Raw genomic sequence first — 9,867 nt, forward strand, 5'->3', positions numbered from 1 at the left:
TGTATAACGGACACCCCTTTCTCTTGTTTATATCTAAAGATAGTAATATAGCAGCCAATTTTTTCCTAAAGTGTAACATGTCGTCCTGCAAATAAGAAACAATTTATTTAGCAATTATATGTATCAATTGGATTGACATAATAATAACAGAAGACAACAAACAAATATTCATGTTATAGCCACATGTAATGTATTGTTAAAAAAGAGACCCATCAGAAAGTGCAAACTGCCAACAAGAAAATCTGTGCATGTGATAAATATGCAGATTGCAGTTATGTTCACAGTGTATGCAAAGCAAAACGACTGAACCAATCATAAAAAATCGTCGGTCGTACAACAAACAACAAAAGCGAGCACGACTTGGAACAGTAGGGATGCAAACAAGTCTGTAGCCTGAAAGAAAGCTCTACCACAATTCACGGCGTCCATGATGCACGCATAATGTCATAGTAGTAATAATATACCTGGGTAAAATTATCAGATAGTTCATCCCCTGTCCAGTATTCGATATAGTTTAATAGAAAGAGGCCACACGAGGAGCTACATCAACCAGATGATAAAATGTCAAGATTAACAGCAATGAATATTAATAGCAACACATAAGAATATATGGTGTACCTATCTGTTTGCTTTGCATATTCCATTTCTATTTCTCTAAGTGGCCAAGAAACAACTCGGAGGTCTGACCACCTATGATCTTTTAACTCCTTACGCTGAGATACCATATCAATTTGTCTTTGGAGTCCTTTTATCTTTATTATTATTATAAAAACATAGAATTAGAAGTTGAGATTTTAAGTTAATAAGGGATTCGTAATTGTTGAGTTTGTATAAACTCACAGTGTCAATGAGGTCATTGCGACCGGATGATGTACCAAGTGAGTCGAGCACTTGTATCTCCATATTTCTTGCATTGATCACAGCAAGATACGAGTGCATTTCTCGGATATTTATTGGAATAAACACCTACAAGTCAATTATAAATGTTGCATAATAATACATGTAAACACTAACCGTGTAGATTGCAATCTCGTATTTACCATGTCATGGTCTAGATAAAGTAAAACCCTTCTTTCAACGCTAGATATTTGTGCCATGTCTTTACTTGGATATAACTCATCTGTTTTAGTTTCAACATCACCGTCTCGCTTTAGAAAGTTGAACTGAAAAGCATTTTCTATGTGTACACGACCTCCAGATCGGCATTTTAGATGCTCTTGAGCTTTTATTAAATTTATGTAACAGTCTATCACCTGCAAGTATGTAAGTTATGGTTTAAAATTCTAGGGTGAGTATCTTGGAAGTGTGGTGCTCCTAGCTAGTTGAATTATCGTGAATCACCTCATCACCTAGATATGCGTCCGGTTGAAATAGGCATTCCATCCACTTCCTTTTCACAAAAGCATCATCAATAAGCACGACTTCTACCCTTGGTTCACAAGGGATTTCTTTAATCCAATTGATGAGTGCAAGATCACCCTGCATGCAAATATAATCTACGAACGAAACAGTCATGAGATCAAACATAATTCACTTACAATAAAAACAATACAAATTGATGCATACGGTAGTATGGAAGTTATCATACTTTCGGAACTATTGTAGTAGTCACCAATTTTTTTGGCTTGTTATGAGACAAGGACATTAGTAGAGATTCATCTATAGATAATGTATTATCTCTTTGGATGATTGTAAGTGCAACATTATCCTCTTTAGATTCCATCCACAGGAGACAAAAACCTATAATCATTGTTACTATGTATTATTTGATACACGATTCAAATGTTTCTACTATAACCAGCTAAACAATTTTACATGCATTAGTGATAACATAATAATGAAAAATTAATATTGCAAATAAAATGATATAAAATATGATGTTCTATATGGCAAGAGGGTACCAAAAAGGCCAAGTTTTATAGGACAACGATTAAACCTGCTATGTTGTATGGTATAAGAGGTTGGCCTACAAAAAGCTGACTTGTTCAATTGATAGGTGTTCCAGACTCGAATAGCCTCAGGAGATCAGAGTACTGGCCATGGACATCACCTGTTCAGAAGAAAATATGTGAGATTGATATTCATCAGGAAGCTCCGCTAAAGGAATTTCAGGGTAACTCATACTCAGATTAACCAGAATCACTGCATATATCATTACAGGTACTCAAATACTGTTGATATTCTTTTTAATTGACAATTTATTAATTGAATGATTTACTTTTATGTAGCATGAAAGAAAGTATTATCATTTTTTGTATGACTGACACAATAGTGGAGCACGAGTTCATCAAATACAATAATGCCACAGCATGAAAACCTGTCAACACGACGATCAAATTATGCCCTGTCAATAGATATTAGTAACAATCAAGTTCAGCCTTATTATAGGACTTAAAAACACACGGTTTAGGTTTTAAATGAAAACCACAGACAAAAAGGTCGTCACATTGGAAGGTTTGCCAGCCAGGCTGGAGATGATCTGGGGGCCTGGTCGGCCTGGTGTCTCCGACCAGGCCATTGCATTGGCAAGCAATGCAGCTCTGGGAAGAGGAAGAGAAGACGAACAAAAGATGGGGTGACCCAGCCCAGCGTGTGACGTCTTCAAGATCTACAGACTACAGGACAGCCTGGGAGGAGTTCACTTCAACATTCTGACAAAATGTGATCTTGATATTGCATCTCATCATACAAGTGCAGTGATCATTTAGCATTGATACCTCAAAGAGTTAGCATCAGTAGTTGAGGGAGGATACACGCAAAATATATAATAGGACCATCCGATCGATGATTAAAAAATAGTGGCTTCCTTTCGGCAAATACAATCAGAGGGTCTCTATTCCAAGTATGCCTGATAATCACTACAAACGGGAAACAGCAACCAACATATGCACACCCATATTTCAGCCCTCAACCGGTTCTTGAAGATCGGGTTTAGGACATGAGCAAGACCCCCAAAAGGCAAAAGACCAAACGGCGCGATACCTCGTTGACCTCCCCAAGACGTCGTCTTGGGTGCTAGCGGCACGAAGAAACTGCTCAGGAGCCACAGGAGAAGGGGGGCAAATACCACAGATTTTGATGGGCGCCTCGAGCTCCAGCAGGTTGGGCTGGTGCAGGAAGATCTCCTTGGCGGCAGCGCATAGCTGCTTGATCTCCGACTCCGACAACTGCGCGTTCTTCCCAGGCTTGATATTCTTCACCTCCAGCAGCCGGCGTATGACGTCGTCAAGCAAGGCCGGATCCATCATGTTGAGGAGCTCTTCAACACTCACACCACTCTTGTCGAAACTTCTCGACAACAGTTAAAAGGGAGGGAAACGAAATCTTTACAAAGAAAAAAAAGCGCAAGCACGGATCGAAGAAATACCGACTGCTCTACGTGTGGGATGGACCAGAGGGGGGGAGGGATTTGGTCTGTGATCGGCGGTGCCTTGGTGATATAGAGATGCTACCTTTTTTGCCTAGTCCTAGTTCAGTTAGCTTCAGTTCAGTTATCTTCAGTTATTCCCTAGTCCTAGTTCAGTTAGCTTCAGTTAGTCCCTGGTCAGTAATTTCTGAAGTAGCAAGTTTCTGAAAATGCAGTTCCTGTATGTTTCTGAAAACCGAGCAGACAGAACCGAGCAGTCCAATTCTGAAAATGCAGTTCCTGTATTCCTCTTTCCTACATTTCAAACACACCCTGAGAGTAGGGTCCATGTTCTACATGGTAGCATTTCTTCTCTTTTTGAAGATAGATTACATGTTTAACACTTTCCTGAATACCTCATAACTTAATTCAGGTAAATTACTGCTATGTAGTAATTATTTGATTTTGTCTTTACTCTTCAAGGACCGAGCAACTGAAATCTTCAAGAAAAGTATTCAGTTGCTAGCTTATAAACTGCAGAGTGACGGCATGCCGTGCATTTACTCAGTTGCTAGCTTATAAAATTATTCAGTTGCTAGCTTATAAACTGCAGAGTGACGGCATGCCATGCAACTGAAATCTTCAAGAAAATTATTCAGTTGCTAGCTTATAAAATTATTCAAGAAAAATTGCAGAGGCGTTTCTTTGCATTTGAAGTTCTTGCCCACTGTAGAGTGACGACATGCCATGCATTTACTGAAATATGAATTAAATGGTCTATACGCTCGTTCAGGGATATCCTGGTGATATGCATGCGTTGCAGTTTGTGGAGCCAACCGCCCAGATTGACCATCAGAATGGCGATGAGGGTCAGTCGTCAATACCAGTGTGGGATTTTCTTTGAGCTGCCTGCCTCTAGCACTTTGGCACTTTGCCATCCTCCCCTCCACGCGAGAGGCCGCGTTTCACCATAGAGGCGGAAGCAGTGGTCGATCGTCGGTGCAAGGCTCCCTGCCTTCTTCCTCCAACGGTAGATGTGGATGCGAGCGAAACCCATGCTGACGACCGATTGGATCAGAGGGAGCGATCATCCGCCTGCTCCTCATTCAGCCAAAACAGTTTGACCTCATTCAGAAGACAAAACCAAGTTCCGAGACTTGTACAAAACCTTTTGAGCCAAAACAGTTTGTCCCCCTGATCCTGGTTGAGTTCTCATTAAAGAATGAGAAAGATGAGTACATAATGGATTTTGATTGTACTGAAAGTTGTGAAAGGGGAGAAGAACAGCCTAGACTTAAAGGTATTTGTAAACCTCAATACTTCCTGGTGATCATGCATGTTTGCTTAGAGAAAAAAACAGACTTGAAGAGCATCTGTTATAACCATTTCTGCCCATATAAATTTTGTAGCGGATAGACAACCATATGTGGAGCAAAACCAGGTCGACAAGCAACGCTATGCAGAAGAGTATGCAGCCTACCGTGGTGCAGCCGCTCAACAGTGATTACTAAGCAATACTCAACAAGTTACATGTTAGAGTGCTCCAAAGTTGGCTACAGAACACTGAAAGAAAGTTTTAGTTTGCTGCATAAGCGCCATTGAGCAGTACCTAGGCAAAAAGAATGTAGGTAGTGACTAAGAAATCATGCAAATTTCATCTAGAAACCATGGTTTGGTGAGACCCCACACAGATGTCGCGCTCTCTGTGCATGGCTGTTGCAAATGATCACGTTTACTTATGAAACCGAGCAGTCCATGAAAAATAAAAAAAGATAAATACACCATTTATACAGGTGGCCACGTACTACGACAAGCCTCTTAGGCGACCGATGACCAGGAGCAAAGGGTTGCAGCTAGTATCGAGATCAGACTCCGTGTGGCCTCCCTCCTGGAACTATTCCATTCATGTACATACGATCATCATACAAACAAAGAAGATTTTGTTCATCTCTTATTCAATCTGACTGTTCCAACACAATTAGGCAAAATCTTATTCAATCTGAGAGCAAGTTAAATTGAACAGCTAGCTGCTGGGACAATGGCCTGTTACTTCCCTTTGTTGCAATGCGGTGGGCTAGGGATGCAGTTTGGCTCCAAAACAATATCCACTACTCAATGCAACTATCCTGGCATAGTAGCATCATTGACATTGGAAAGCAAAACTGTGTCATTGTGTTATGTTCATAATGTTTATGAGCTGATGGTTATGTTTACAGGTGTCCATTGTCGAGTCAAATCATATTCTTAATGAAGTGAAGTGAATACCCACATCCTTCCTTCCCACAATGATCTCACCCCAATAACTACAATAGTTGGTTGCAGAGGTAGCAATTGGAATTGGTCAGACTATTATTGCACAAATAGTCTTCTGAGGATTATATATGGGTGGCATGATATATTTTGTGAATAGCATAACTTGGGCTTGCAATTTGACTGCTGAGTAATTACCTTCAAGTTACCAAGCTGTGGGGATTCGATTGTTGCTCTGTTATCAGCTCACAGGGGTGACTATGCTGAAATCATTAAAGTTCCTATGACATTCACTACCTAATGGCATTTGTAAAATGTGTTTTACCGTGTCTACATAATCCGAAAATGCAATCCACATGAGACTTAAGTGCTCAGAATCAAGCAAAACAATACACAGTCTACAATTAAAATCAAAACCCCGTAGCGAACTGAGTATAAACAAACATAATAATACCAGACTTCATTGGAGAGTGGATCATACCTTCGTCGAGCCCTGCGCGGTTGAGCAATAGCAGATATCGTTCCTATCCGGTGGCGGGGCAAGCTCCTTCTCCTTTGTCCTTCCTTTCGGGCGGTGCGGGCAACAAACTGGGCGGGGCGGGGATTGATCAGGGGAACAAAGGTGCTCAGAGCCGCGATTTGACGGTGGATTGACGATGGCGGTGTTTTGCGGCTAGGTCGAGGTCGGGACGCGCGGGGTTTTGAGCTTGGGGCGAAGCGAGGGTGGGCGTGCGGGTGTTGGTGGCGGTTGCTGAGAGGTGGCGGCATGCCGTGGGGTGTGCGGGCGGGATTCGCGGCGGGGGATTGTTTCGTGCGGGCGCTTGGCGTGCGGATGGTTGCGGGATTTGCGGTTTCAGAGTGCTGCGCGCGCGATTCACGGATGGGGAGGAGTACGACGGGGGATTGCTTGGCGCGGGCGTGCATCGCGGCTGGAGAAGCGGCGGCAGGCGAGCAGGAGATGCCGCGGGCGTGGGGGAGATGCAGCGGAGTTCGGCGGGGAAGCATCGTGCGGCGGGGAAGCGGAGTTGCGGCTGGTCGTGCGGCCGTTGCGGGCGCGGGCGCGCGATTGTTTCGCGGCGGCGGGTGAGGGCTCGTGGGCGCGCGGTGGACGGCGGCTGTTGCGGGGGCGCGGTTGTTTCGCGGCGGCGGTTGGGGTAGCGTGGGCGCGCGGCGGACGCGAGGCGGTTGGGAGCGCGTGGGCGCGCGACGGGCGTTGCGGGCGTGCGCGTGCTGGTACGAGCGGGGGCAGTCTACACTGCCCCCTTAATGGTTAGTAGAGATAATCATAAAATTCATAATAATCAAACTAAAATTATTTATAAATATAATATTTATTTTTGACTAATAATTATATTATTTTTGTGAATTTTCATTAAGAAGGAATGTTATTAAATATTCAAAAACCAATCTTGCGCAATCAAAATTATTCCAAATGCAAATAAATGACACATAATTAAATGAAAAACTTATTACCCTGTTTACCACTAAAATTATTAATATACATATTTTCCGAAAACCTTATTTTAGCAATTCATTATTGTTTTGTAAAATGAGATTTTCTTTACAAGATCAAATCCATAAATTGGATTTGCAAAAATCAATTCAAACAAAACATATGCTTTGGCACGAGTGCAACAAACACTTGGTAAAATTTTATCTATTCAAGAATTGATCAAATTATTTATATTACCCTTTTACTATTAGAAATCATAAGTATTTTTCCTTTCTATTGAAAAATAATAATATAAACTAAGTTATCTTCAATTGATGGATTTAGGGTGTTACATTCTCCGATGCACGGAGACTCAAAAGCCCTTATTTGCGGCACAGTAGTTGCGAGGCCCTGCCAGCACCTAGTGGGGAAATTATGTGGCTATTCAGCCGGCTGGCCATCAAATTACCTGGGACGAATTCAAACTAGCATTTCGGGAGCACTATATTCCTGAAGGAGTGCTCTATATGAAACAGGAAGAATTTATGAAGCTTAAACAAGGTGGAGATACTGTCACACAGTATCTCAACAAATTCAACCACTTGTCCCAGTATGCCATCGATCAGGTCAACACTGATCTGAAGAAGAGAAATTGTTTTATGAGAGGCCTCAATGACCGGTTGCAGCGGAAAATGGCCACCTGCCTCGACCTCACTTACACAAGGGCTGTCAGCACGGCGCTGGCAGTTGAAGCCAAATATGCAGGCCCAGGAAAATCAAAGGGCTATGGAGGTGATAGGCCCAACCAGGGGCCTGAGAAAAGACAAAGGTTGGTGATCCAACCTTTTAATCAAAATCGTTCTTCCCCACGTCCACCCTCCTACCCCTTTAAACAACCTGTCTTTATCCGTCCTGACACTGCCCCCACCTCAACAAATCAGCCGAGTGCCCCTGGTACTTGTTTCCCTGCCCTCCCAAGCTCTTCAACAGGCTGCTTTAATTGTGGAAAGTCTGGACATTTTATCATGGACTGCCCATATCTGAAGCAGAACAGATCAAATAATCAGCAGAGTTCAGGGAGTTCCACTCAAGGCAGGGGAAATGCGGCAAACAATACAACGGGCAAAAATATGAAGAAAACTGGGTGGATTTATTATACGTAAGTGGCCACGACACCGGAAGGAGAACCGGTCATGATGGGTACGTTTCTCGTGGCCAATCACCCTGCAGTTATTCTTTTTGATTCTGGTGCTTCACATACACTAGTTAAATGCCCGTGCGTTGCAACAGCACACAAGAATATATATTACATTTTATCTTAGCCAAAAGGTCTAGAAAGTTGAGTTAAAAAAGACTAACCCCGGTTACAATTTTGCCGGCCAATATAATGAGGGGGTTTTGTGGTCCATACAAAAAATTGAGGATCACTCATAAATAGAGAACTCCATTCGAAGATTCTTTCAAGATTGTCCAGCTCTTCTTTTTTGAAACTATCATAATCCTAGTGAGTTATAATCATCAGGTAATTTATATTTTCTAAATGGAAGCAGTGAGAACACAGTGAAACTATCCTAGCAAATTCACCTATTTTATTCTACTCAAATGATGGACACATAATCTAAAAAAACTTTCCAGGAGACAAGCAAGTCACGACATGACCTCTAGCGTCATGAGATACTCATTTACAACAAGAACACATATAAAAGAATCCAGATAATGTGCTGAACATGTACCGAGTTTCCTATATACAACAAAAATACAATTCATGATTCAGACAGACTAAAAGAGGAGTTAGGAACTAAATTAACTGCACATTTTTATAAAATAATATGTTGTTAAGTTATGTGAAGGTACCAATTCTTCTTTACATTGATGAGAAAAAAGTGTTTGAGGCCGATCTCTTTCAAGTATCTGGTCATGAATTCATGATTCAGACAGACCCAAAGAGGAGTTAGGCAATTAGCTTCTTTCAGTTAAAAACGTCTAGCATTTGAGCCAGAGCCAGTAAAAATGGTTGGTCAAGGATGTCCTTGTCCACTCTAGCACTGAAAATATGCCCCCTTGGTTAGATTTACAAATTGCATTTGGACTGGTCACATATGTCTGTACTCTGTACTGATGGTACAACCAGTGTCACGTACTCACATACTTAGTATTCAAGTGCTGATTTTATACCCATGAAGAGAGCACACAAGGAGATTTTCTTCTTTAGGTATAAATATTGCAAACACAAATCAAAAGGTATATATGTGTATGTGTATGCAGTTCAACTACATGTTTGCTAGTGTATAGTTTCACATGGTTGCCACTATCAGACCATTGGTGCAAACAATACTGATACCCATATAAATTTTTTCCGCTATCATTTAGTCAATAAGTGAGGCCATTTTGGACATTGGAGAAAAATAATTATATTGAACAAATTATACTCATTTAGCTATGTCCTACTTTCATACATAATCGATGAACACCTAATACCAATAATGAAGCAGGAATAGGTGGAGTAACCATAGCTCATCTCACTACAAAATAGAGAAGTAGAGTACAGGGGCGGAGCTAGAAAATTTTATCAACGTGTTCGCTCATGAATATACACATAACTATAAATAATAACAAGACTATATCACACTAAAGTATTTTTTTCAATCACTCATATTAGTTACATATGTTACATTAAAGTAAAGGATGAACACAAACCAGCTTAATAAAATAATCGTGTGTTTGCATGTTTAAAAAACACTTTGATGCTTTGTAATATATAGGTACTTTTCTCATTCCTAGTATAATTAAACAAAAAATATGTTACTTTCACAAGCTTTGAACAAGTACAATTAATTGA

General features: G+C 41.2%; 1 protein-coding gene across 1 annotated transcript; it reads right to left on the reverse strand.

The window, feature by feature from the left end:
- Positions 1–1,936: 1,936 nt before the first annotated feature.
- Positions 1,937–3,386, reverse strand: LOC103627018 (serine/threonine-protein phosphatase PP1-like). Its single transcript, XM_020538493.3, has 2 exons — positions 3,068–3,386; positions 1,937–2,050 (listed from the first exon to the last, which is right to left on the reverse strand). The coding sequence occupies exons 1-2, from the start codon at positions 3,246–3,248 to the stop codon at positions 1,986–1,988; spliced, it is 246 nt and encodes an 81-aa protein (XP_020394082.1). The 5' UTR covers positions 3,249–3,386; the 3' UTR covers positions 1,937–1,985.
- Positions 3,387–9,867: the final 6,481 nt, after the last annotated feature.

This window comes from Zea mays, chromosome 5 (assembly GCF_902167145.1).
Source record: "Zea mays cultivar B73 chromosome 5, Zm-B73-REFERENCE-NAM-5.0, whole genome shotgun sequence".
In the NCBI taxonomy this organism is placed as follows: domain Eukaryota; kingdom Viridiplantae; phylum Streptophyta; class Magnoliopsida; order Poales; family Poaceae; genus Zea; species Zea mays.

Bases quoted from the DNA above. Each gene is read 5' to 3' on its own strand.
- LOC103627018 (XM_020538493.3), bottom strand. From the start codon at position 3,248: ATGATGGATCCGGCCTTGCTTGACGACGTCATACGCCGGCTGCTGGAG. The intron at 2,051-3,067 runs GTATTTGCCCCC...TCTTCTGAACAG, and splicing joins GGCGCCCATCAAAATCTGTG to GTGATGTCCATGGCCAGTAC.